Source organism: Anguilla rostrata, chromosome 9 (genome assembly GCF_018555375.3).
Source record: "Anguilla rostrata isolate EN2019 chromosome 9, ASM1855537v3, whole genome shotgun sequence".
Lineage (NCBI taxonomy): Eukaryota > Metazoa > Chordata > Actinopteri > Anguilliformes > Anguillidae > Anguilla > Anguilla rostrata.
Window position 1 is genome coordinate 7,998,592 of NC_057941.1, and position 27,908 is coordinate 8,026,499.

At 43.5% G+C, this 27,908-nt stretch overlaps 1 protein-coding gene across 2 annotated transcripts; it reads right to left on the minus strand.

Annotated features, from left to right (window-relative positions):
* Window positions 1-945: 945 nt before the first annotated feature.
* On the minus strand, window positions 946-27,237 carry tbx4 (T-box transcription factor 4). 2 transcript variants are annotated; one of them, XM_064350077.1, is made up of 9 exons: window positions 27,100-27,237; window positions 21,906-22,052; window positions 19,972-20,066; window positions 11,536-11,655; window positions 9,152-9,299; window positions 4,583-4,735; window positions 3,505-3,593; window positions 2,795-3,030; window positions 946-2,662 (listed from the first exon to the last, which is right to left on the minus strand). In XM_064350077.1, exons 2-9 carry the CDS (start codon window positions 22,047-22,049, stop codon window positions 2,037-2,039), a joined length of 1,611 nt encoding a protein of 536 aa, XP_064206147.1. In that variant the 5' UTR covers window positions 22,050-22,052; window positions 27,100-27,237; the 3' UTR covers window positions 946-2,036. The 2 variants fall into 2 exon arrangements, with proteins under 2 accessions (XP_064206147.1, XP_064206148.1); XM_064350078.1 differs by lacking the exon at window positions 27,100-27,237 and adding an exon at window positions 26,430-26,801.
* Window positions 27,238-27,908: the final 671 nt, after the last annotated feature.

The window sequence follows — 27,908 nt, forward strand, 5'->3', positions numbered from 1 at the left end:
GTTTGCAGACTTAGGTTAGGGTTAATGGTTACACAGTCTTACAACTCTTCTTACAGCTGTGTAGCCAGATAAATGCACGGAAGCATAGTAGTTATACATTAGTTACATTTAGGTCACAATTCAATTACAGTGGTAAAATTGCCTGCCTAAAATAAAGTGCTATCCCAGAGAGCTCTGTAGAATAGATAATATCACCATGATTACATACTTCCGGTAGGAAGAGAACTGAATAGAAAAGCTCTTTTTCATTTCATTATACATGATACCAGAAATATCATTTTTACAAAACTTAGTTTAACTTTAAGCTGAAAGTTGCAATATTGATTTTTTTCACATTGGAAAGCAGTTCAATGGTTTCGCTTTCCTTGTATTCCAATTACAGCTCAAAGAAAAATTGACAGGCACATACGGTGGTTCTATGAGCAAACAAAGCAAAACCAATAAGGCTGCACTGAATCAAGCCTTGGTGTGGCTCTGGTACACCCACATTATTCCAGCATGCCTATACATTAAATCAACCTCCACTTTTATACACATGATATAGTAATTGTATTACTATAAACTACCAATAGCTTTTACAGAGAACAGCCCTGGGCACTCTTTTATTATTTAATACTCTAAAAACGACATGCAGCTAACAGAATTGTGTGTTGTTTTATCAAACAGTATCAGCACTGCTGGTTATGCCCCGTGTGTGCCATTCATCTGAATGAGCCCAAGAAGGGGCCTTGCAGAACACCAAGGAACAAAAATCATACACGGACACCTCACAACACAGAAGGGCCCTTCTTTTTTGTGCTCTCCTTGTGTGTTGTTTGGGAAAAGGCACAATTTTACAATCTTAAGATAGGAAATCAGTGACTTTATATAATTTATCTGCACTCTTTCATTTAAAGTGTGCAAAATCATAATTAATATATGTGAATTTCAGATATTGACAGTGGGTGTGATAACTACTGCAGGTATTTTAATAGGCTACACGTAGGCCTTCATGTCCTATGGCATCATACACAAAACTCTCAAGCAAAAGAAGTACATAAGCAAATTGCTGCAGGTCAGAATACATATACAATCATGACACACAGTGTGCAACTCATCAAGATCAGCACTTCAGTCGAACAAACAGTCCCCTAGATTCAATAAAATACGCCTGGCCACATTAAGGGCATATGCAATTCAATCAAACAAGACTTACATTCCTTAGGATTCAGACAATGAAACCTTATAGCCGCAATGACCCGCCTTAATACCTATAAAGACTGAATATCTAAAAAACTTGAAAAGGTGTGAGTTGAAATGTGCGCTGCTTGGGATGGAGACGAGAGCTATACATTTTGCTTTCTGTTCATTCCGGCAGCAACGAAATCCAAATACACACTTTTTTTTGCCTTTAAGCTGTGATATAATTAAACTTAAAGCCATTTGTGTACTGAACACATATGAAATTGCCATTATGCTTATTTTTTATTCTTATTTTGAAACCTCAAACGTAGCAATAAGCACAATGAGATGTCACAGTTTCAGGAGGTGTCTTGTTATCGCTTAATTCATTCATTCAACTCGTCTATGCTTTACTACATTACCAGGATGGTAAAGAGTCATTCTGAAACAGCAACTGTCTATTTTCCCATGATGTGACATCTTCAAAATGCTGTGTAATGAAGATGCAAGTGTTTCTGAATCAAGAATTCTAGACATGTATGAACACTCTTTGGGCAAAAAGATGGCTGTGTTTACTGCTGTATGACCAACAACACGCAGCCCAAGGTGCCAATCATTCAGCAAAAACTCATTTTCATTCTTACCTCCGCCACCATATTGCGAAACAAGTGAGAAAGGCAGACTATATTGAGATACGGAACTGTATTAATTATTTTTTGCTTGATTGATTTGCATTTGCCCTTAAAGAGATCAAGAAAATGTGAATGAATCCTGCCTGTGACCTCATCTCAAAATCGGCAGAGCTGGAAGGTGCCGGGCGTCCTCCTGTGCAGAGGGAGGGGGGGGGTAGCGGGGCGTGCGCACGGACCGCCCTCTTAACTGTCAGTCCAGCACCCCCCCGTGCAACTCAGCCCCATCTGGTGCTGGTAGTGAGGGTCCCGAACGGAGGGGGGGTTTTGCGGGGGGGCCGCTGGATAGTCTCTGTGAGGCAGTGGGGAGGGTGCAGGGTTCCGGGGGTAGGCGGAGGGGTGGGGGCCCCTGTCCTGCGAGTTAGGGGTCGAGGAAGGGGCGGGGGACGGGCCCCTCTGCGGGGCGCCTGGGCGGTAGAAGGGCCGGGCGGGGGACTGGGCGGAGGCGGGGAGCTGGGGCACCACGGCGGACGCTGGGCCGGGGGCGGTGGTGAAGTGGGCGCCGAAGGGCGGGTAGGGCACGGCCTCCACCGTCTGCACGTGGTACCTGGGGCACGGCTGCACCGACGCCCACACGTTGCAGTTCAGAGGGGCGGGCGTCGGCTCGTCGCCGGCCCCTCCCCCCAGCTCCGCCTCCAGCCCCCTGTACATGCAGGTCTCCCGGGAGCTCAGCGGCTCGCCGCAGTACGGGTGGGACAACAGGGGGGGCTCGTAGGAGGGAGGGGACCGGAAGTAGAGCTCCTCCGTGACAGCAGGTGGCGCTGCGTCCAGGAATGGGCGTTTGCACCCCAGTTCCAAGTGTCGGCCGCTATCTGCAAGAACAGGTGTTAAAGCTGTCAGCACAGCGGGCCAGTAGATGGGCCAGTCTCACTCAGCGTAGAATGCAGATAATGTACATGCTCTGAAAAGGCGGGGTGGGATTTTTGAGGGTCACTGAAGTGTACCTCTGTGTTTGCAGCAGTGGTAAAGCAGGCCTGGTTCTCGGCCAGGGGAGAAGCGGTTTTCGGGGTGCTCCTGGGAGTCGCTGTTGGGCATCGGACCGGCACTCTCGTACTGATAGTGAGGAAGGGCCTGCAGGTGGCCTGACAAGACCCCTGTACCCAGCTTCCCTGTCAGGTGTCTGTGTGAGGAGACCAGCCTCGGTCTGACCATGCTCTTAGAAACCACAGGGTAATCTTTCCTACAGAGAGAGAGAGAGAGAGAGAGAAAAGGAGAAGGGGGCAGAGGGAGAGAGAGGGAGGGACAGAGAGAGAAGGGAAAGGGAGAGAAAGGTAGAGAGGGAAAAGGAAGGAGAGAAAGGGAGAAGGAGAGAAAGGGAGAGAGAGGGAAAAGGATGGAGAAATAGAGGGAGAAAGAGAGATTCAAGATCATTCAAGTTTTGGTTGTGTTGCTTTCCAGTGAACAGCAGCATAAACCACACAAGCAGTTGCTTTGTGTCAGCTGTATTGTAAAAATAATTTCACTGCTGGTTAGCCCTAAATTAATTTAAAATACTGCATTGGCAGTTTCGCCCCAGTTTTTGTTTTCAAAAGCCTACACATCAGATTGTCACTGGAAATGAGAACTCATCTTCCTGGTTAAATGAAGGTAATAAAATAGCCTTATGTTACCCTTTCAACCAGGACTCAACACGCGAGGAGGGTCCCATACGCACCCTTGCAGACGGGACACGCGCAGGTCCCCCTCGTCTCCACCCCGGAAGCCCTTGGCGAAGGGGTTGTTCTCAATCTTGAGCTGTGTGATCTAAGAAGAGACCCAGCGGCGCGTAAACACGCTGTCACACATTCACCCGCCAGAGCTCACAGCCCTGAAAAACCTCGCCTAGCCCAAATGGCAGGTGGCGAGTAAACGGTTGTATTTCTGGGTTCCTTCCAGGGGTGTGACTTCTAAACATTGAATCGCTGTACTTTAACAAAAATGGTAAATGTTTGGGAAAATCTCTAAATGATTAAACACATTTTTTAAGCGCCAAAGTTATTTAAATTATTTATAACCATTTCCTTTTCCAGTGTCCTATTCTCACTGTGAGTGTCGTAGGCTTGTGTTTAAAAGCATTAGTGCTGATCTGCCGTTGGTTTTTACAACAGAAACTGAAATAGCATTCCTTGATCAGCTTTCTGATAAGTGATAATGTGGACTTTTGTTTGCACGTGTGGCGAAAATCAAACTGACATTCCTCAGACAGAAAAGAAAAAAGCGCCTTTTGGTCTCACACTGAACACAAGTTTCAGAAAATAAAGTCGAATGTGAACTTTGCGAGACCGAGCCAACACACTTCAACAGCACTGGAAGAATAACGACACAGATATAAACACGGTGACCGTGGCTGACGAGCCGTTTAGCAGCCATGCTAGCATGACTGCGGCTAGCTCTCCGCACACATCAAAGAGAGTTTCCACTTTTAAAAGGTGTGACAAAATTCGGAAAGAAAACGTGACCCTCTGTGTTGACTTTTTCTTTGTTGTTACTTAAATAGAACAATTTAACTTTCATTTAATTAAAAAACTTCTATCTACATTTTTAGAAAAAGATTCAGTAAACACAACACCTTATTACTGTCGTATCCTCCCAACGCTTTTGAAATTGTCATCAGATGGCGCTTTTCCATGAGTTGAGCTCATACACGTATACATGTAACACATTTCTCGCACCGTGTAACCCTTTAGCGGTGTTCCGAGTTTAGCCCATTACTAGTCCCTTCCTCCGGTGCAGGGGAACGGGCGGGCGCCCACCTTGTGGTTCTGGTAGGACGTGACGGAGACGAAGGCGGTCTCGTGGAAGACGTGAGTGCAGAAGGCGTTGTTCTTGGAGCCGAAGGTGTTGTTCTCGTCGGCCCTGATGATGTGCAGCCGCGGCTGGAACTTGTGCATGGAGTTGAGGATGATCTGGAGAGAGAGAGAGAGAGAGGAGAGGGGAGGGAGGGGAGAGGAGGGGGGGAGGAGAGAGAGAGAGGGAGAGAGGGAGAGGAGAGAGAGAGAGGGAGAGGGAGGGAGAGAGAGGGAGAGAGAGAGAGAGGAGAGGAGAGAGAGAGGAGAGGAGAGAGAGAGAGAGGAGAGGAGAGGAGAGGAGAGGGGAGAGAGAGAGAGAAAGAGAGAGAGAGAGCGCCGTGAGCTCAGGGTGAACCGAAGAAGAAGGGTCAGGTTCTCGCTCTGCCTTGTCAGCCACGATGAGCATCAGCCTCTCCACTCCACCCCCAGTTCTTCGCTAAAGGGGGGGTGGGGGGGGGTGGCGTTCAGAGCGCTGGGACCAGCAGGCCAGAGAGGCGAGCGGGAGGCTGGACCGCAGCAGCGCTCCCCCGTGTCAGATGCAGAAGTGGGCGGGGCGTGAGAGGGACGGGCGATGACACCTGTGACCTTTGTGTGGTCGGCTGGCTGCGGTCCTGAGGTAATGCGTTCTGATGCTCATTGTTGCAGCGGTGCAGGCGCAGGGCCGCATGCTGTCTCGCCGCATCGCTCTCACCGCAGTCACAGACCAATGCAGCGGGGAGCCCTTTCTCTATCCTTTTCTGTTCTGGTATATTTCAGACACCTCCATTTTGCACTTTAAGCTTCCCTCTTATAGACGTTTTGTGAAAATACTGTTTTTGTACAGTAATTAATGCTAGTTTGCAAAGCGTGACAAATAAAGATAGCAGAAATGTGTTTTGACTGCAAATGGGCATCTTGAATGACTTGCTTTCGTCGGAAACACTAAACTGGACGCTGACTCTTGCTCACACACAAACCTGATAAAGCCATGATGTTTTTATTTTCTAATTTTTGTTTAATATTTGTTCAAAATGTAAGAGGAGTGTTGTAAAACTGGCACTTGCGTGCTGTTCAAGCTGACCAAGTAAATTTTTTATGAATGGGTCTTTTCAGCGGGTCATCAGTATCCATTAGCTCATGGTGGCAAATGATTACTTGAGGAAATGCAAGCCCCTCCCTCCACCTCCTCCAAAAATGTATTAATCTCAAAGCGTAAACCTCAAGAAGCAGCTAACTGCCCTGCTGTTTATTTGTGGCCCTGCCCCGCTGCACCAGTAGCAGAGGAAGTGCACAGACGCAGAGCCGTCAGAAGCCTGGTGTCAATCTCATGGTAGCTGAGCTAACCTCGATCATCCTCAGGGATAATCTCTTTTCTATTGATGCTGCGCAGACAGTGGCTAAGCAGGGGAGGTAAGGAGGGGGTGCCTAATCGCCGGAATGCCAGGAATGTAAAGACCCCAAAGGTCGGCGGTCACACAGGCCACCAACAAGTCACACCGCCCCCCCCAAAATCGTCGCCAGGCGCTGTCTGCAGGCTGCCCTCCCCTCTGCACTGATGCGACTGTTCACCTCCCCTCTGCATTAATATGACTGTTCACCTCCCCTCTGCATTGATGCCACTGTTCGCCATGGCTGCGGGCTTTTCGCACGCTGTCTGCTTCTCTTACCAGCAGCGGCGGCAGTGGTGCCCACGCTGGTGCCTTCACACATCCCTGCAGCACGTGTGACTGTCACCCCCCTGTTTGCAAGCCATCACTGGAATACGCCGTCAGGTCTGACTGCACCCGTGCCATACGGTGCCCTTTAAAACCCTGCCCCAGAACGGGCCAGTTGAGCGGGCTAGCGGGTTAGCTAGCGCAGCTCGGTTGGGGGGGAACGGCGAGCTGCTCTCACGGTCGCGGTGACCCGGGGTGTGGCCCCGCCCACGATCTGCACTGCCTCCATTAGTGCCCGTGTCTCTCGGCCGGCCGTGCCCCCCCCCCACCCCCCCAGCGAACCGGGGCGTCGGCCTGGCTTAGCTCGCCTCCCTCCGTCCGTGCTCATTACGCACCCTTATCATCTCCCGGGACGTCCACTAATCCTGACAGTCAGCCCCGCCACTGGCTTGGGAGGCCATGGACCTAATGAGGGCCCCCTCTGACGGGATGTCTTCGGACAAGCCGTCCCAGGGTCTGTCTGCCCAACACCGAAGCCTCTTTCACACACGCACCTTAACCCCTTAAATGTTGCCGGACATCTTCTGCGTTGGCATCATGGCGTCAGGACCTAGTGAGATTCACGGAAGTCTTTCACCACGGCCGTAGTGTGAACAAAAGCAATAACGTTCCTGCATAAAGCATGCAGAAGGTTACTGTGTTTCTATTATTCAATTTCTTTAATAAAATGGCCTTCACTGAATCTGTCCTCTCAAAAATTCAACAAATATGAGGCACTGCACTTGGAATACTTTGGAGCTGCATTGTAAGAGAAATTTTAACATTTATTTTAGGAATGGAATGAACAGTTTTGCTGTCCTTGCTCGATATGGCTTTGTCTAAATTGCCATCAGTGCCTCACAAATAGCGTGTGTGCTATGCAATACATCTTCCTGGTAAAGATCTGTGTCAAACCGCCTGTTTTAAGTTGCTATTTTAGCAGGCTAACATCACATATCAATGGCAGGCATAGCCAGCTATTTAACACAATTCATCTCGTTGCATTTCACCAAAAACAAATCCACATATAAGATGTTACCATAAGTTATCTTAAAACTATCATTCATCAACTGTGTTGTGTTGGTAAGATTTACATCTGTGGCAAAACTATTATTCAGCAAAATAGCTGGCTGTTTTAAAGATGAATTAACCTAAAGTAAACATTTGTCCTGCATTGCTTAGCAGGGTAGACATCCTGCCTTGCCTAATCTATCCTGAGTGGTCATGTCATGTGTGAACAGGCTCAACACAAACTTTTTCCTTATAGGAGATGTACTGTGTCCTCCATAATGTTTGGAACAAAGAAATATTTTTCCTTGATTTGTAATCTTAAATTTTAGATTTTTAATCAACAACAATTCACATGTGGGTTAAAGCGCAGATTCTCAGCTTTTATACATTTATTTGGTTTCAATATGTATAAATTACAGCACTTTTTATGCACTTTTTCTCAGCACCTGGTGATATCTACACATCACAAACTTCAAGCAGTCATTGAGCCTATCTAATCCTGAGCCATACATCCTCTAGCCATCTCTTCCTCTAGATTACTGAGCTCATAGATGTTGACACCGATTGTAGCTTCACTTATTTCTAGCTCTAGTACTGGTTCCTTCCATCCATCCATTATCTATACCCGCTCATTCCTGATCAGGGTCGCGGGAGGTGCTGGAGCCTATCCCAGCATGCATTGGACGAGAGGCAGGAATACAGTCTGGACAGTTCACCAGTACATCGTAGGGCACACACACCTTTCACTCACACACACACTCATACCTGGCAGCATGTGGATGGAGTGAGCTTTCTGTCACTACCATGTGCCCCACTCTGGATCCTCTCTCAAAACCCATAGCTATAAACACAGGAGTTTTGTACCTTGTAGATTCTCAAAACCGAAGCAACCTACACTTTTCGGCCTGTTGTACACTTCGACATCGCATACTGCACTTTACATTCTGTACTGCAGCTCACAGCTCACGTCCCTTCCTCTGGTTCCGTTGCTGCTTTTCCTATTAGAGCGCCCTAACGGCCCTCCAGAGCTGCAGGTGTGAGTTATATTTTGGACCGACTCCAGCCGAGTGAGTTGTGTTAAGGACAGGGGCGACTGTGCGCTGTATGTAACCCCCTCCACAGGCCCAGACAAATGACCTCTGGGGTTTTGGGAGGCCACGGTGATCACGCCGCGCCATTTCGCCCCGGACCAGCCGCTACCTTCATCCCCCGCCGTGTGTTTGTTTTTCTTTTTTCTTCTCCCGCGCTAGTCTCAGCCTCTGTTTCCACAGGGATCTGGCTGCCAGGTTTCGACGGGGTTGTTACGGGCCAAGGCTGATCCCGGAGAGAACGCGGCTGGTGGATGAGGAACAGCTAATGGAGTTCTGACCCTGGAGCTTCCGGTCCACATTTAGAAACATGCCTCCACAGGCACTCACACACACACATTGTTTGTGCGTGTGTGTGTGTGTTTTTATAAATGTATGCATACACATTTACAATAATATGCCTTTGTATATGGGTGTTTACATGGGCAAGGGTTTATGTGTGTGTATGTGTATGTAGATGTTTGCACATTCGCATGTGTTTGGGTATGGTGGTGCAGGTGTTAGTACCCATCCTGCTGAAAATGGCACCTACTCCTCTCACAGTTCTTGAGAAATACATACCCAACAAAAACATCTTGTTACACCAGAACATTTTCTCAGCTAGGAAAACATCACAGGGTTTCCACATTTTCACGTGGCTGGAGACCTACCCTGGCTACCCAACATGACCATCGGTCCAAGGTTCACAGTACGGTAATCTTCGTACAGCATTTGCGTCATAGCCATGGCCACTGGTGCCCATTTGGGTACGCAGGACTTACATGTCCAAATGGGTCCAGGTGATTGTTGGTGAGTTTCAGTTTTTGGAAGGAGACCAGTTGGCGCATCCAGTGGGCCCCAGTGGCGGGTGAGTCTGGGTGGACGTACAGCCGGCCAGGCATGGCTGGCTCTGCCTTGCCTGCCGGCATCCTGGGGAGAGAGCAGAGCGGACCTTCAGCAACACTGCATTCCTCACTCAAGCTCATAACTACAGACTGCTCATCACCAGTCTCCCTACTGGAGCTCATCACTACCGACTGCTCATCACTGCTCTACCTGCTGGAGCTCATCACTAGGAACTGATCATCACCAGTCTCCCTACTGGAGCTCTGTAATTCTAGCTAATGATGGCCAGAATTCCTAATGACCACACAACACTGCATCACACACCTTCTCATTCTCATTGACATTCATTCCGTAACCTCTAACCCTAACCGCAACCACTACATGCCTAACCTTAACCTAATTGTAACCCTAACCCTAAGTCCTAACCCTAAAACACCCACTTGAACTTGTGGGGACCAGCAAAAGGTCCCCACCTTGCATAATTTTCCTCACCTTTCTATCCTTGTGGGGACATTTGGTTCTCACAAAGATAGTAATACATGCCCACACACACACACACACTTGCCATTTCCGCCATTTCTAACTGCTGTCAGTGTCACAGCACTACACTCAGATCCAGACAGACGGGCATCTTCACCATCACACGGCTTCGACAAAGGGCCAGCGCTGAGCCGCGGTTGCTGCGAGGAGCCCTTTTATGTGGAGCACATGCACGCTAATGACAGATAGCGAGCACGAGTGGTCTCTCTCTCTCTCACTCTCTCTCTCTCACTTTGTGGGAATAATTCTGAAGGTTTAGGGGAAAGGCAGCTCAGACCATAACATCACGTTTAATCATGTGACTCTGAGGTGTCGCTGAGGAACTCCAGAACCCAATGCTGGCAAACACCGAGATTCCAGGCCATCCCACACATCTGGAAATATGGCCATAAAATGCTGAGTTCTCATGAGGCCTTGGGTATTCTTTGAAGGGGGGGGGGGGGAGTTGGCAGCAGTGCTTTGTTGTTATCTATCTGTCAACTGTGCCACGTTATGCCCCCCCCCCCCCCCCCCAATCTTCCCCCAATAGTTTTCAACAACTTTGCTGTGTCTGCTCTGCAATTTTAGCCACCCGGCCTTACTGATCAGTAATCTGTAGTTTCACCCCCTTAGAATTCAGCAAAAACCATAATTTTACAACTGCTCTTTTAAAATGTTTCTGGAGGGTTGCAGTTCTCCCCCCCCCCACCCCCCAATACTCAAACTAAAGTTACTGCAGTTGGCCCAGGGCAATGGTGGGATTGGTGGGTCAATGAGGATCACCCCTGCAGCTTTCAGCTCATCGATGTCCGACATGCTGCTTGCCAGCTTAGTAATGAACTCAGTGCACTAACAGCATGAAGCAGCATCAGCTAATGAAGCCAGAGCTGCCCCTTGTCTGTCATTGGCTGAGGAGCCTTTCAGTGTCATATGACTGTACATATGCACACTTACAGCACAGTCTATACACATTTTCCTCTTCCTAATGAATCTGTAGCTGTGTTATATTTATAATTCATCACGGGACCTCCATTAGTTTACCTAATCCCTGCAAGTGGGCCACTCTTTCCTCAAAGGAACACAGCACACTCATTTTTTCCATGCCAGCTATTGGAGGGAAAACTGGGTCATATTTTTGTTTAGCTTTAAAGCAACTGCAAGACTGCTGAAAATAAAAAAATGTTAAAATATTTATTTTTTAATTTAAGGTATATACTTTGAATTGATTCATATATACTATTAGAACTAATGAAATAGTTATCCAAAATATAGCAATTATTTCATATTTTAACATGTATCACTGTTAGGCTTATTTACAGATGGTCTGTACTCAATGAAGACGAAGCTGAAGACAAACAATTCAGAATACTGTCCTTGTCTGAGCAATGATATTATTTTGTCTGCAATCTTTATATGTTTTGCTTTATGTTGCCACAGGTCTACAATATGATTATCAAGGAAATACGTTCATTTTCACCAAGGGTATTAACAAGTTCATAAGGGTGTTAAATTCAGCAAGTATTACCAAATCTAAGAAGGACATTTAATAAAGCTGGACCACCCTCCTATTTAGGCTTTAAAAAATAGTGAGGTAAAGAAACCAGCTTCAACCCAAAGCACTTTCTGAAGGAGAAGGGGCTGGGGTCAGCAACCTTTCCAGACAGCATCTGTCACCATTTCAGACTCAAGAGTTGAGATGTTTTTTCACTGTCACTGATTACTGATTAATGAGACACCACGGCACTAAGGACGGCGACAGAGCGGAGACCGTGAGCTCCTTTTACGTCTTAATCAGTCTCACCATTTGTTGTCACAGAACTTGTAGCGGTGGTCATCAGCAGGGACAACATCAACCAGCAGGATGTACTTGGTTTTGGGGTCCATCCCTGTCACCTTCACCTTGTAGCTGGGGAACAGCCGTCTGTTGGACAGCACAAGATAAGAGTTACAGAGATACACAGTGCACTGTTAAGCTCAAAAGTAGTAGGAAAATGAACATACTAAATATTTACTGAAAGTCTCTTAATACAAATGCAGTCTCAATTTATCGAAGCTGGGGCGTTGTTCCAACTGACATTACACCTGATTCTACTAATCAACCACTAGAGTATCTTTGTAACCTGATTTGGAATCAATTACTGCTTCGACAACTGCACCAACGCCTTCTGTAAACTGAGACACTGCAATAATGCATATTCTTAAGCATTGTATCACTGCTTTATATTGTTATTATGTTTAATACCATTTATATAAAGCCCATTAACCTAGTAGCTCTTTCAGTTTCAAATAATTGCTTTCTTATTAGAGACATTTGGCTTTAACACAGACGTTCAAAATCAAAAGAATTCAGTAACTACATTCATAAAAGGCTTGAAGCATGTTCACTGAAAATGTTTGGATGTTCAATTAAAGTCTTCTTAAACCCTTCTAGTTTTGCATGCAATGCAGCAAGGTTCAGCTTGCTATTGCTCTCGCCTTCTCCGATACCCTTTTAACGAGGGACCTTACCAAACATTTTGACAAAAAAAAGTCAAGCGCTGCTCCAATAATTTTTCCTTTGTCTACAGAATTATATGCAAGTCTCTAATGGTACATCAGTTCAGACTGCTCATTTTCAGAATGTTTGTTTCACTCCCTCGTTGTCCACCAACACCACTACGTTACACTGTAGCCTCAGGTGACAGGTGGAGGAGGCTGTACACGTAGCCTGCTGTGGAGGTGGACTAATGGTGTCACTCCCCTTGGTTCTAGTCCTTATCTTCCGAAGGAATCAGTTTTGGCTGAGGTGCCTTCTTCCAAATCCGACTGCAGGTGTGAACTACGCCTTCTCGCAGTGACTTGTGCCAGAATTTTAGGTTTATGCTTGGAAGACCATAGTCACAGCATGGCATTCAATGAGGCATGTCTCTTTTCTTGGAAAAAAGATGACTTTGAGGGATGAATATGAATGTGCACCGTATTGTTTGTCTGCTCATTTTTATACCCAGTATCATAAGCTGTCTAATCACTGAAACCAATAAAAAATAATAAAGAAAAACACAAGGCACTTTCATGAATGCGTTACTCACAGTTATGGACAAAGCGTGCTTAGCTTGTTGCAAGAATCTGCAACATCTCAAATTTAGCTCAGGTCTGGTTCTGATTTTGTTTTACGCACAGGACATAATATATTGTTTTTGGTGATGAACTCCTTACACTGACAGCTCTGAAATCCTGGCACTGTAAAATATGGGACAGTCACTGAACTTGTACATGAGGAAGGCCAGGATGACAGACAGAATATGCTAATGTAGCAGACAAGGCCGTAAAACACATCAATGGCGCTGCCTTCCGTGACCTCTTCCCAAAAATGGCTGTCTTTTTTCATCCCGTTGGCATCAAAGCAAGCTTCTGAGGCAATCGGTGCCCTTTTAAACCTTAAGTGCTTTTTAATAGGGGCCCGGACCGGGCTGCACTTTATACAACAGACACGTCATCGCTCTCTAAGTGTGCCGTCACGGATCCCCGGTTTATCTGCTGCCCCCTCTGGCAACAAACACGTAAGAGCGCCACCATATGTTCCTTTATGACCGTCTACATACTTAAGAGAGCTGACAGCGGAGTTGAGGGATTCCGGTCAAGCACTTTGCTCTGCATCCACTTTGCAGCGCGGCGCTTCAAAGCTCTTCCCCTTTCACGAAACGCAAACCTGAAGTGCTAGCCAGCATCGCGTTACACCTAATACCCCAAGAGAGACTCGTCCAAGCCTCAGAATCTTCTCACAATCACTCCCGGTGTCATTCTTTTGCCGAAGGGCCATTTAATCTTAGGACGCCCACAGCCCACCTGCTTAATTTGTGAAAGAAATTTTTTAAAATACCACTAATGAAAACCAGGTTTTTTTCTGATTGGAATCCATGTGTATGAGCCACCAATAGAACGGGAACAGATGCATAAATAACCCAATAAAGAGATTCACGTTGAACTGCCAGTACCATAGTTCACAGGTATTTTCTGCACTGCCATTATCATGCCCCACTAAAATAAATAATATCAAAGGGCACAGGCTTTGATTTTTATCACTGAAACCAAACGGGGAGATTTTTCTTTCTGCCCAAAAGAGGAGGCCTATTTAGAAGACAGCGCTAATCAATCAGAAGATCTGGATTTAGCCGTGAAATATCGTCTGTCTGATTCATGCTGCTGTAATGGGTGGAATCCTGCTCCTTGCGATGGGGGGGACACTGCTGTAATGGGTGGTGGCCCCAGTGGATCACATGGCATGTCTAATAGGGCTTCTCTGGGGCTCATCGTTCCCAGCTCCAGTCTGTGACTGAGGAGCAGCACTGACGTACCCTAGACGGACCTGCTCCACCTACCAGCCAAAACAATGTCCTCTCTGAAACTGCGTTGCTTTGCTTTCCAGGGTCCTGCAACATGTCTGATGGAAAAAAGCCTGAATCTCGCTTCTAATTCTTTTTTTTGTCTCAATGGGTTTTCACTTGGATAAATAAATGAACATTTTCCGAAAAATGAAAGTTATTTCACTTCATAAAATAGCAAGTGAATAACAGAATAAACACACATTAAGCCAAAATGGAAGCAGTCACTGGCTGCATCGATCAATAATCCAACAATCTCAGAAAGAACTAATTAGTTGAGATGATGTTGACACATGGGGCTTGGTAAAAACCATACGAAACCACTCTTTCCAACCAAAAACCATTAGGCAACACCTGTATTTACTGGTGCTTTGTACACAAGAACAAGCAACTGTTCAGTGTACAATTCTTGCAGAATTTAACCAATAATTCTGGAGTTAGTTGTACAGCGCCACCCTCCACAGAGCACCAAAGAACTAGTTTCACCTTGAATGACATGCCCTCCATCAGGGAACATCACATCAGTGACTCACTCCTTCAGATTCTTCATCCGCAGCATAAAAATAATGTATATACGGCACACACTTTACATCCGTGTTCAGTCTATTCTCAACCTTGCTCAATGCACCCATGTCTCATATTGTCTTCCTCCACTTGCCACTGAGTGTGGCTTGCATCAAACCCAAGACCCTGGCGATGGTCTACCCAGTCAAAGGCACAATTCAGTCTTGCCACCTGTCACCATACATCATACCCATGTGGGCCCTATAGTTGGCATCCTCTAATTTTCTTCCCATTTCTGCTATCCCTAAATGCACATCCCAAGCTTGTCTCTTCCCCAGTCTCCCCAGTGGGGGGACCCACCCAATTTAAATTAGTTGCAGGTTTCCATGTATTAAGATATCTGCTGAGAATCTTCAAAACAGATAATGGGGCACTACACCTGGCCATCTCTAAAGTGCAGAATTTAAACACCAACCTACGTGCGTGTGTGTGTGTGTGTGTGTGTGCTTGCGTGAGTGCGTATGTATGTTTGTGTGTGCATGTGTGTGTGCGTGCGTGATTATGCGTGTGTATGTGTGTGTGTGTGCGTGCGTGCATGCGTGTGTGTGTGTGTGCGTGTGCATGCACGTGTGTTCGTAAGGGAGAGGGGGAGTGAGAAATGGGAGCAGGGAGAGTGTATCATGTCAGTGTCAGCACGCACGCGGTGCCAGCTGCTTCTCTTAAGTTCTCCCGGTGAGTCATGGTGCTCTCCTCTGGGAAACACCGGCCCCGCCAGATCAAAAGGCCCCTGTGGATGATGGGAGCCGTCGGAGCCGCCCGTGATCCGGGGGTGGGGGGAGGGGGCGCTGCTCTTCTCTAATCAGCCCGCTGCTCTCCCCCGTCTGATGAGCTGGGCTGCTCGGAAAAGGCGCCGCTCGCTTTGAAGTGCGGGCTTGCGCTGGGGGGCCGCAGCCCGGCAACAAACCAAACCAGCCAGGTTCAGACGTTCAGTTCTCCCAGGGTTCCGTGCTTCCAGCTGCAGCACTCTGCCGCTCAACAACCCGAACCTAGCCCACCCCACCCCAGAGCGGGCCGTTCTGCTGAACACCCCCCCACCCCCCACACTCACTCATCCCCCATCAGGTCACAGGGCTCTCAGTAATCCCTGACTATTTTTCATACATTCCCAGAGAGATTTCTTTGTTCCACCTTTAACATTTGAAGCATTTTGAAGTCATTTGTATAAATATTTGATAATAGGGTAATGGGTACGCTGTTTAACCTTATCTGTGCATAATAGTCAGAGAGGAACTATTTAACTATTTATTCAGAGTATTTAAAAACACTCACCGGCTCCTACACCCGTCAGTAGATCATCTAAACACCGTTTGCATAACTATTCAGTGAACTGTAAGAATGTTTAGCCACATATTTACAGTGAGCTCCATAATGTTTCGGACAAAGACATATTTCTTCTTGATGTAGCTCTGTACACAACAATTTTTGAATTGTAATCAAACAACGCACATTCACATTCCCAGCTTTTATTTAAGGGCATTTTTATACATTACACAGAAATTGCAGCACCCTGTATCCATAGCCCCCCGCCCCTCCCCTCACCATTACATACCATAAATGAAAGTAGTCACGTTTAGTACTTTGTCGAATATCCTTTGCAGGCAATGACTGCTTTAAGTCCATAATCCATAGACATCACCAGGTGTTGAGTATCTGGTGTTGAGTATCTTCTCCGGTGAGGCTCTGCCAGGCCAGTACTGCTGCCATCTTCAGCTCCTTCTGGCATATGAAGCGCATGCTCAATTGGAATCACATTGGATGAATGACTTTGCCAGTCAAGAATCTTCCAGTTCTTGGCTTTGAAAAATGCATTTGTTGCTTTAGCAGTATATTTTGGATCACTGTCTTACTGTAGGATAAAGCACCATCCAATGAGTTTGGAGATATTTGCTTGAACTTGAGCAGATAAGATGCTTCTGTACACTTCTGAATTCATACTGCTGCTGCTGTCAGTGCATCAGTACCCATGTCAACCATAGACTACACGCCCAAAACCATAACACCCCCACTACCATGTTTCACAGATAAGGGGGAAGGAGGGGGGGGGGGGTGATTTGGATCTTGGGAAGCTTCTTTTAGTCCCCACACTCTGTTCTTGCCATCGCTTTGATACAAGTGAATCTTGGTCTCATCTGTCCACAAGACAGAGTTCTGCAGACTCTTTTAGGTACTTCTTGGCAAGCTGCAACCTGGCCATCCTGTTTTTAGTGGCTAACTAGTGGTTTGTGTCTTGCAGTGTAGTCTTTATTGTTCTGTTTGTGAAGTCTTCTGCAGACAGAAGTCACTGAAACATCCACGTCTGCCTCTTCAAGAGTGTTTCTGGTCTGTCAGACAAGTTTTTTGGCCCACAGGCACTGCAATATTACAAGAACCTGTACAGTTTGTATTTACAGTGCCCATTTTCGCCTGGATCTTGTTACAGAATGCGGTGGAACGATAAATAGGCCGATAAATAAATAAATGATAAACAGGCCAACCGTCAGCTGGCTACTATTAAATACCTTTCAAGCTTAGACATGTGGAATCAAAAAGTTTCTTTATTTGGATTTTAATGTCCAGAGTTTGTTAGTGTACAGTAGCTCAGTGTTACAATGTTATTACACAATTAATGATTTTCAGGTTTAAATATACAATGCTAAAGCCTATTTTATGTTGCCTTCTTTTGTTTTGTCGGGTAGTGTACAAGTAAGGTTACTGCTCTAACAAGCTCTAACCTAGTTAGCGATGAGGAATGGTTTATACATTACGTGCTTTACAGATATAAACGTTAATGAGCGCAGGATACACCCCCACCATGTCCTTGTCAGCTGAACAGGTTACAATAATCTAACCGTGTCTATTACAATTTAATGGTTATAATTGGGCTAAAAACTGGGAAGAAATATTAAGAAGACAATCAATTGTCACTTCTGTGGAATATAACCACAATTTGAATCCAGTCTCCTGGACCTTTAATATTAATAATTTTGCTGGGTGAGCATTCCAATCTAGCCTATTCACCATATGCTCCTTCAGTTCTAATGATGCACATTAACATATTTTGTAAACATTATTTTTAGACCCCCAATTGGTAACACTTTATTTTGAGTGTCTAATGCTGACACTCAACTTGATATAAACTAAATATCAGTTGAGTGTCATTTAAAGTCAATTGCACGTTAGGTGATTCTCCACAAACTTGTCAAGAAACACTCAACAACGCATTACCTGACTCTGTCCACTATGTGAGCAGACATCAGTTGAGCACCAAATATTTAACTGAATATAAACTTACTATCTACTGCACGTAAATAGCCTGTCTGTGGGCATTTCCCGTAATGTTAAGTGAATCTCAACAACACAGCGCAATGACATGATTATCAACATATTGTCGAGTGACATGATCAAAATGTCTGGGGACAAAGTTAAGAGCAATCTGATTGTGAACAAAACATAAGTTGACTATCAACAGTCACAATAAGTTACTTCAAATTGACACTGAACTGATATTCACTCGATATCAAATTAAGTGTCAACATTGGACACTCAAAATTAAGTGTCATAACGTTGGATCCATGACTTCAGTTAATCGAAGAATCTAACTGCACTGTATTTGTGCTGAGCTTCCAATTTACAACTGAAAAAAAAATAAAAAAAACATTGAAATAGATGAGGCCAGTTGTCTTTAAATCAGATGATATGCAATGGAAAGGCCTTCTGCTATGCGTCACTGAGCCGTCCCCTCCTACAGTGCAGGCTACGTGTCCCACGGAGAAGTCAGTGCGGTTTAAGCGGATAGGCTTAATAATCTGTGGTGTTTACCACATTGTATCTGCATAGTGTGAACACTAGCAACATCTATGGAGGACCAAATGTGCCAAAAAGTGGTCAATAATTAAATAAATTCTTCATTTTATTTCGAAATAAAATTGAGTATTTATTTAATTATAGACCTAATTATTGAAGATCGTGCTCAAGTATACATTGCTTAGTTAAAATAATAATTGTAAAAATTCGGATCTTCTTTTTCTTTTATAAGACAATAAATAAATAAAAACACAGACCAAAGCTAAATAGGCTATCCCTATAGGCTAGGACACAGTACGAAACATAGGCCTACTACATCTACGAATAAGGCTACATTATCATTCTCTTGTCACAAAGCTTTGGTTTAGGAGATTTACAACAATATCTAGGCCGAATGTATCTAACATTTGAAACAGCAATGACCAATTTTCCTATTCAGACGCAATCCTTGATGGCCGTGCATCGCCTACTTAAAACCAGTGGCAGGCCTATTGCTAGTAATAACACCGTATCGCCTACCTATTAATCCGGGAATCAATATTCATTTGCGCCTTTATTAAAATGTGACCAACGTCAACGACTGCCTGGGAAAGTTCGCGATGAAACAGTTCGGTTACTAAAGAGGGACAGCACTTATGGGATAACGACAGAGTTGTGCAGACCGCAGACGTGCTGTTTTATGACTGTCTTCATTGATTCTTCAACAACGTTTATCGAAGTGGAAGTATAGTTTCGAATATTTAATATTTTCTCGTGGAACCGCAATATCGGAGTATTTTTCTTTTGTGTGCACTCTCAGTAACTACAACCCGACGTTACCACGCATTCATATCCATTGTATCGATACGGGCGAACATAAGTACGCATAATCAACACAAAAACATTGCATCACTCTTAAACATGACTAGCAGCGTCACACGACCTACTCCATCCTAGTATGAAACGTTACAACAACGTTGCAAATATCTTTCAAACGATGCGTGCCCTAGACTTTCCCATAATGCAACGTACGGCGAGTTATTACTAGAATTGATAGCCTGACTGTTTTGGTAGATTAGTATTTGCTAATATGCACGATTTTCATTCTGCCAGGTATAGCTCTAAGCTTCAAATGTGCCAGGTGTCCTTATTTTCCCCAGTGGCTGGAAAATAAATGACCAAAACACTGCACTTTAAATTACTAATGTAATGTAATATGATCTAATATATTTTGAGTGAATTTTAAAGAAATGTCTTTATCACTTAAGTTGCAACGTTGTTAAAATAGCTCTATATGCATTTGTAGTCCTAATGGATGACTAAATACACACATGATCAAGCTTTGAGAAATCCCCCCCCACCTCCATTCCCCACCTCTGCACCAGCGAACAAACACAAACTTAACCTGTGTTTCGTGCATGGTGTCCAGTTTTGACTAATTCTAAATCTGGCAACCCTAACAGCAGCCCTGGAGAGAATTGCTGCAGCTCTGGAGAAAATAATTGAGGAGACACTGAACTGTAGTAGCGATTCTGTTTCACGTGGCTTACCTTCCTGCTTTGGTGATGATCATCTCTGTCCCAGCCTCATGGAACTTCTTCCAGAGCTCCCTCTCCTGCAGGAACACCTTGATGTTCTTGATGTTCTGGAATCACAGAGGTGAATATTTTAGGCTTGAAAGACTGCTAAGTCAATTTACAGTTTAGTATGGTACAACATTTTATTGGTAGACTTACAGGCCAGGTGTCTGTTATTCCTAAATTTAAGTTAAGCAACAGGCCCACCAAAAAAGTTAGCAGTGGAAGTTGAATCTGATTGAAACTTTTAGGCTACTGTTAACCTGTAATGTTCCTAGCATCCTGTACCAAGCAAAATTATAACAGAGCTTATATGACTCCAATATACACTATTACAGCGAGAATGACTATAAAAGTTGAGTTTACACATGGGCATTTGCTGTTATGTCAATCTAATAGTTTGTTTATACAACTTAACATACTGCAGGAAAAAGCTGTAAATTCCCTTCACTTATGATATTTTCTTCTTTTAATGCCCCTCAGAGAAGCGTGTTGTTACTCTCCTCCTAAGCATGGGATGTCAGCCACCGCTTCTTATCACACTGCAGTTCGTTCACAGACACTCAAAAAAGAAGACACTACATCTGCAACTTAACAGGAAAGCTGGGTCGCTGGTAAGTGATAAGACCATATCGTCCTGGGGTGCGTTTCCTGTACAACAATACTACCAACCTAGTCACCACTGTTTCCCAAAACCATAACGACTTGGTCGCAAATCGACACCACTATAGTTTGCACCACAATAGCTCAAACAACACTGTTAATCACACTGTGCAGCATGTGGAGCGTTAAAAATGTATCCAAACTCTCTTAAAACTTGTGCAGACAGAGGGGTCCTAAGCTCTCTACATTTCATCCTGCTACTCCCCACTGCATTCTGTTAAATAAAGAAGTCTTAAAAATAAAGGAAATATTTCATTTTAGAGCAGCATATTCTATATCTATCTGTCTGTCTGTCTGTCTGTCTATCAGTCCACAGTCTATACTCTTACAATGAGGAAAGAAGGTTGATTCACCCAAGGTCAAGGTAATTCATTCATGAAGGACAATTGGTAACAATTGTATCTGCATCTTTGTTTTGAATTCTTCAAAAGCCTATTACTGTAAGTCCAGAAAATAACTTGCTAGCTTAAACTAATAAGCTTTCTCTGTGCAATGTTTGGGTGCTCAAGCGCCTACATTAATCCTTGTTAAGTAATTTTTGTTAAGCCTGTGAATCTTGAATAGTCTAAACATTATGTTTGCTGGTGTAATTTTTTAAGAATCCTTATTTAGGAACTCTGCATCCCCTACATTATTGCTTTATATTTCTTGTGACAGATTACCCAAGCCTAGTTATTGCCACAAGAATAACTAGCGGGCCTATGATAAATGAGGATAAGGCCACCGCTTCCATAAATACAGCATCTATAAACACAAAACTGCTTCAACAACAAGATCTTGTTGTGACTAAGAATTTTTTAAAGGCACGTTTATTAACAGAAATGGAAGACCTCACTTCATTCTTTCCTCTTTGGAGTCAAACTGGGAATTGATCTTGTGCGACTAACAGGGAACTGTGCTTCTAAACTACAGGTCGAGAGCTGTAGTCCCAACCGCACAACTTTGCGATGGTCTTTGCAAATATTTGTCCGAAAGTACGGTTTTCAGGAATGCCAAATCGTCTAATTACGCTTCTTCCAACGAAACTTGTGACCATAGTTAGACAGTGAGGCGTGTTGATTAAAATCCTGGGCGACACTAGGGACAATTGGTCACCCTTAGAACATGAACTAGAACAGTGCCATAACAGCTTGAGCCACCGAGCAGCTCCCCTGTGAAATCTTCTGAATGAAAAACACTTTCGCTGTTAGACAATGTATAAGAAGGTTGTCGTGTGGTCAGGGCAGGGCCTGTAGGCCTCTTACCTGATCAGGTTCATTGCTGTGTGGAGTGGTGACTGAGGCAGCCAGCCCCAGGTGAGAGGTCTTGGGGAGGGGCTCAGGAAGTCCAGCGGGCGGGGCCACAGTCACGCCTTCATCTGTCCCAGCCAAGACCTTCTCCTGTAGCATCTCCTGAGGTTGAGGGGGTGAGGAGGTCAGGGCTGTGTCTCTCAACTAAGAGAACTCAGGCATTTACTATGTATTTGATGTGTCCACCTCTGTCATTTTGTTGGCAAATTTTGTGGATGCTGCGTGTATTGAAACGTTACAATATCACGTAATTCATATGAGAAAACAATTTTGTCCAATGCTTCTTTTTTTTGGTATTGTTTTCATCTTCGTCGTCTACATGCAATACCTTCGACGTTTTCCTATACTTTGTTAAAATGTCCAGGTGTATGATTGAGTTGACTGAATTACTGACAGTCACCTTGTTCCAACAATCATCAGTCCCACTGAATTGGGAAAACCATCTACAAAATATGATCATTTCCCAAAGGAGACCAGCTAATACTAATCTGAACAACTGGCAGTTATCAACATGTTTCCTCATGTTTTGCCTGTTTCTGATGATGTCTTATATTTTATATTTTTGGGCATTAATAACCTTAATGAAAAATGAATTGCTTTTCATAATAAAGACGCAATTTTCCACGCTTCAATTTCTTGCTGGCTGGCAGTGTGAGAATGAGGTTTCATAATTGCCCATCAAGGGGATTTAACATATTTATCTTTGCAGAAGAATACCCGGTTAAAGGTATACCCGATTACATTTTGTTTTAATGTTTTCAGAATGTTTTTGTATGACTTTGTTCATCTAACTTGCACTTTTGAATCTGTCTCTTTTTCAGGTGGGAAGAAATTTCTGACAAACTGAGAAGACACTCTTCTTCAGGACTCAGCCATTGTGAGTTGCCTCTGATTCATTCTGTTTTGCAAAGCCTGCATGATCCATTACTGACTTCCTTTGTTGTTTTGCGTTTGAGTAAAGAGTAATTACTCACTTTTGCCTGAAGTGCATGTGTCACGCACTGGATTAGACTGTCACAGTTATGTAAGGGCTAACTAACAAATTTCCTTCGCTGTTTTTGTTTTTTTTTTTTTGGTTGTATTATTTAATATTTAAATGACTAGCGTTTTTAATGTTCATAACATTTTAATGTTATGCTAGTTCATTAAAATTAATTCATCAGGCATGGATATTGCTAAACTGAAGAGATATCAGATACAGTACCTCAGGATATATAAGCAGAAACTTGGACCAACCAGAATGTTTGATGTGTGGTTTCTCCTGTAACACATTAAATGTGCCAGCTAGCACTTCTACAAATTGAGGACCAATGCTTCCATCTTCAAAAACACAGCCATTTTTAAGGAATGTGCAGTATTCAGCAGTCAAAACTGAGTCCCTGCTCAACTGTCAGCTAGAGTCAAATTTACCGCGCTCCAAATGCACATGTTGAGAAAGTGTCACAAATATTGTGTACAAATATTGTGTGGCACATAGTGATGTGACTGGACTTGTGCTTGGACTGCCTTGTCCTGAACCACAGCGAACGCAGGCCGCACAAACGGCGGTGTGTGGCGGACGTACGCACAAACACAGGCCGTGTCACACAGGGCATCACTCATTTCGACTCTCTCATTGGCCCTTGCGGTATGCGCATACTCTTCATTATCAGGGGGGAGTAAACTGCAAAGTAAATGTTTAGAGTGAGCAGCCCACGAGTGCCCCCAATATCCCACTCCAACGCTCATTTATTCTCAAGATTTTTTTCACATTAAATATTTATCCTTCTAATATTGTGCTGTCCCAGTTTCATGTCACGGGGCTTAAGGGCCCATAGTCAGGCAGAGGGGGATCGGGCTGACTGACTTTCCCATGGTCCTCCGATGCACACGTGCAAATATTTCACTAAACGGTCACGCCGAAGGAGGAAGGAGACAAGCTGAACATCTCAGTCCACTGGCCCTGCTGAACGTGTGTCAAACTCATTCCGCGTTTATACGAGGGAGAAAATAAATTTGTATATGGCGCACGTAAACTGTGTGACTACGTACACTTAAGATTAAAAGGAGATAATTGAAGGTTTCATAAACCTGCGGAGACATTGCAAAATCTAATAAAGATAAGGGCTGACACCGTTATGCCGCACAGAATCAGGCATGGACCTTTACAGCTGAAAACGTACCACTTACTCTATCACTTGCTCTGTTTAGCTAAGAGCTGCGAGCAAGCTCTGTGTTTACATCTGTGTCACTCGAGACATAATCCATTAAACTATTCACAGCAGATATGGCCTGAGAGCACATTGCATTTATGAAGTCATTTTGAGCGTCCCATGCTCCAAAATGGCGGAAGCTGTCAGATGCCCCTTTTTCTCTGAAACACATGCAAACATATTGGCAGTGCGTCAGTTTAATAGCATTTGTTTTGAGTTTCCAGTGTTTCCAAGGTTCCTGTATTAGGTCAACGTACCACGTCTTGTTTTGGGGGATAGGACTAAATCTTCAATAGGTGGGGGTGATATTTTGGGCAGGTCATGCCTCTCCATGTGAAAATCTGTATGAAATCTGTGATCCATGTAAATTCTGCAGTACCACCTATGTAAAACTCTGTTTTTGAGTTGTTTTGTTTCTATGAAAAGACCCCTCTCCAAAAAAACATTTTTTGTTTAGTAATTGTGCATTATCTCATTGGAGAAACATTCTCTTATGTTTATAAGGGAATGATTAATTAATTGTAACTAAAAAATTGCTGAGTTTGTAATGGCCTTCTTCTGAATTTGTTCTATTATGTTTCACGAAGGCAGTGAAATAGTAAAAAATGGAAATGTTACCAAGAATAAATAACGTGCAAGCCAGGTGAAATGTAGTCTCCTGTATATTTTTAAAATACACATTTTTATTTTTTTATTTTTCACACTGAAATTAATAACAATGTGTACTATTGCTATCTAACGCTTCACACTTATGCCAGCACAAGAGGAGAACAGCCAACGGAATAAGACTAATTAGATCGATGATTACATTACATGCAACGTATATACGTATAGTAATGAGCTTCTGTGCCCATAATCTAAGAATGTTTTAATTCATCATACAACGAACATAAAATGGAGGGATCGTGTACTATCCATCTTGACATGGGGAGAGTTTAATGACTCACCGATAAAACACATTTAGGATAGCGATAAAGGAGACATTGCTCATGGTAATGGCTGATGATCTAAGTTTAGGTAGGCTATAATACACACGTTCCGAATTGGAAATATATCAGGCCTTTGTCGAAGAATTCTTTTCCCGTATTTGGCTCTTCGGTTTTGTTATTTCGACTCCATTTGCATTTGTGACGTTTGGATTTTTGGCCTGTGTTTGACTTCATTTAATTTTAGATCAATGGTGGTGTTGCTGAAATAAAACTATTTTACCAGAGAGGTTGTAGCCGAATCCTGTAAAAATAAGTCTGAACAAATAAATAATGTAATGTCGAGCCTTTCTCAAAATATTTAGAAATTAAAGCAAGCCAACAGTGTACTAAATTAAGTAGGAGTTATTGTAATAGTGTTCATGATCATTTCCATTATTCTTCGTCCTTTTATTCTTAATAAGACGCATATTGTTGTTGTTGTTAATATTATTGTTGTTTATTATAGCAGTAGCAGTTATAATAATGAATAAAACACATATAATAGAGTAGGGGCTGTTTTAAGTACATTTTGTATTTTATATGAGAAATTGTTGTTTATTTTATAGGAAATCAGCAGTCCACAAGTAAAAATAGTTTGGAAAAAATGTATGCATGTAAACCATTTGCTATGTGTTGCCATGTGTCTAATACAATTTTAGCAATCTAGATCAATGTTTGAGGTTAAGTAAAATGCGCTGTCAGTTGCACTAAACATGCACGATGAAATTTAAACGCGGCCTACTGAAGCTTTTCATTCTGATAGGCTTTTTCAAGAGGTTAATTTTGTTTTATTTAGAAGTAGAATGTTGTATACAACCAACACGTATGCAACTGTGAACATTATGAAACAAATACGCGTAATTTTATATTATAATCTGCTGGATCACGGACGTTATGTTCGGACGTTGGCCTATATTTATCGTAAAATTACTGAGTATGACATATTCTACCATAAGCAAAATGAGGAGACATCTCGGTTAAATAATAACCAAGGCTTCAGCAGGAGAAGAGAATTTGGTAGAATATGTCACTTTTTTTTCATGACAAGTTTTCAAATTGTCATTAAACATGATGACACTTAGAAAATATGCTTGGAAAATTGCCTTCAATCTCAGGTCTGGCACGTCCGCTCAGTTGAGTCACAGCAAACACAAAGTTGTTGAGTATAATACACTATGAGTTTAGTAAATTATTTTTTTCATATTTATAATCCCTTTTTTCAAACACTGAAAAACATTCGTCGTCATATTTATCATTTGCTTAGCCAGCCAGGGCTCTGAAACCAATGGGATTCATCTCACAACGTTATTTCAGCTTACCTCATGAAATATGTATACAGGAATCTTCCATCAGCTCAAAGGATAGTTTGCTTTCCACGCCGAAGAGACTGCAGGAAATTATTCTCCATTGAGAAGTGGTTACAGCAACGACGTGTTTTTCAACATCGAGTACCGCTTAAACAGTACACCTCCTTTTCGACATAACGGTACGCCTGAGCGTTCTGTATTAACCCCACGGTGGCAAAAGTAGGCGCGTCTGAACGAAATTCTGCTCCTCCGCACGCTGTGACATGGAGAACACAATGTGATGTTTTCTTGGAACTAAAAAAGTTTGCTCGACCCTTTGATCTGTTAAAACGCCTGCATGAATTATTTGGTGTCTCCCCTTACTCCCTCCTTCTCCCGAAGCAGTGCTGACGTTACTCCAAGTCAAAATCTGTTCAGCACCAGCGGATGTTTATCTCTTTTGAAAGACGATTAATTGTAGCGATTTCTTTATATAGCATTCACAATTCCATGTCCTCTCGTTACAAGTATAAACCGCAATATTTTCCTCATTTTTATTTTTGTATTTTTCCAAACGAGTAATTAGGACAAATTAGGGTACAACATGACAATATGTTTAGAATACCTTTCACATTTCAAATATTGGCTACTTCTTCCCTGTGAACGTCATGTGGTGCACTAACTTAAACAGAGATGAACTTACCCCTGCGAGAGTAGGTTGAACATGTCTCTTAATCTACATGACTCGAACAATGAGGGAAATTTGGGAAAGAAAACCTTCAAGCAACACTATTAAGAGACACGTATTTCAAATGGAGGATCACGTGATGGTTTTGACGTCTCATCCTGACGATGGAATACCTGGTGTAATTGTACCACGTGGCAGAGTAATGGCCACTTGTGTATGTCAATCAGGCTTATTGTAGCCCACATGAGAGTATCGATGCAATCGTTGCCCTGTGACACACAAATGGCGCACATAGTTTGGGTCAGTTGAAATATAACGGAAAAGATGTTTTAACGGCGGATTATGGACATATGTCACCAGCTGATGTATTTCAATTTCCAACTGTTTCTCCAGTGTTTCCATGTGATTTATCGGCTTTTCGGCCTCGTGCCTCGACCCGAAACCACAACCATATTTCATTTAAAAATGTGTAGGAGTTTTCGCACAGAAGGCCCCAACAGTGTTTATGACCATTATAGGAAAACAATGCTCTGTAATGAGGGAGTGCAGATGGCAAACAGACTTTTATCTAGCCCAGCGTCATTGGCTTAGTTCTCATGTTAGTTTTCACATTACCTGTTTATCACCCTTGCGTTTTGTTTTCAAAAAGAGGCCTACATTTTATCACTTAAGTATCGTATTTCAATATATTTTTCCACACCATATTGCTCTGCGAACGTCTTTGGATACGAATCCTGCTATGCATTTATGATACAATGCTGTAGGCTAATTCGTGTGGTAGACCGACGAAATTTGTCACGAATTGGTATTTCTATTTGTGAAAT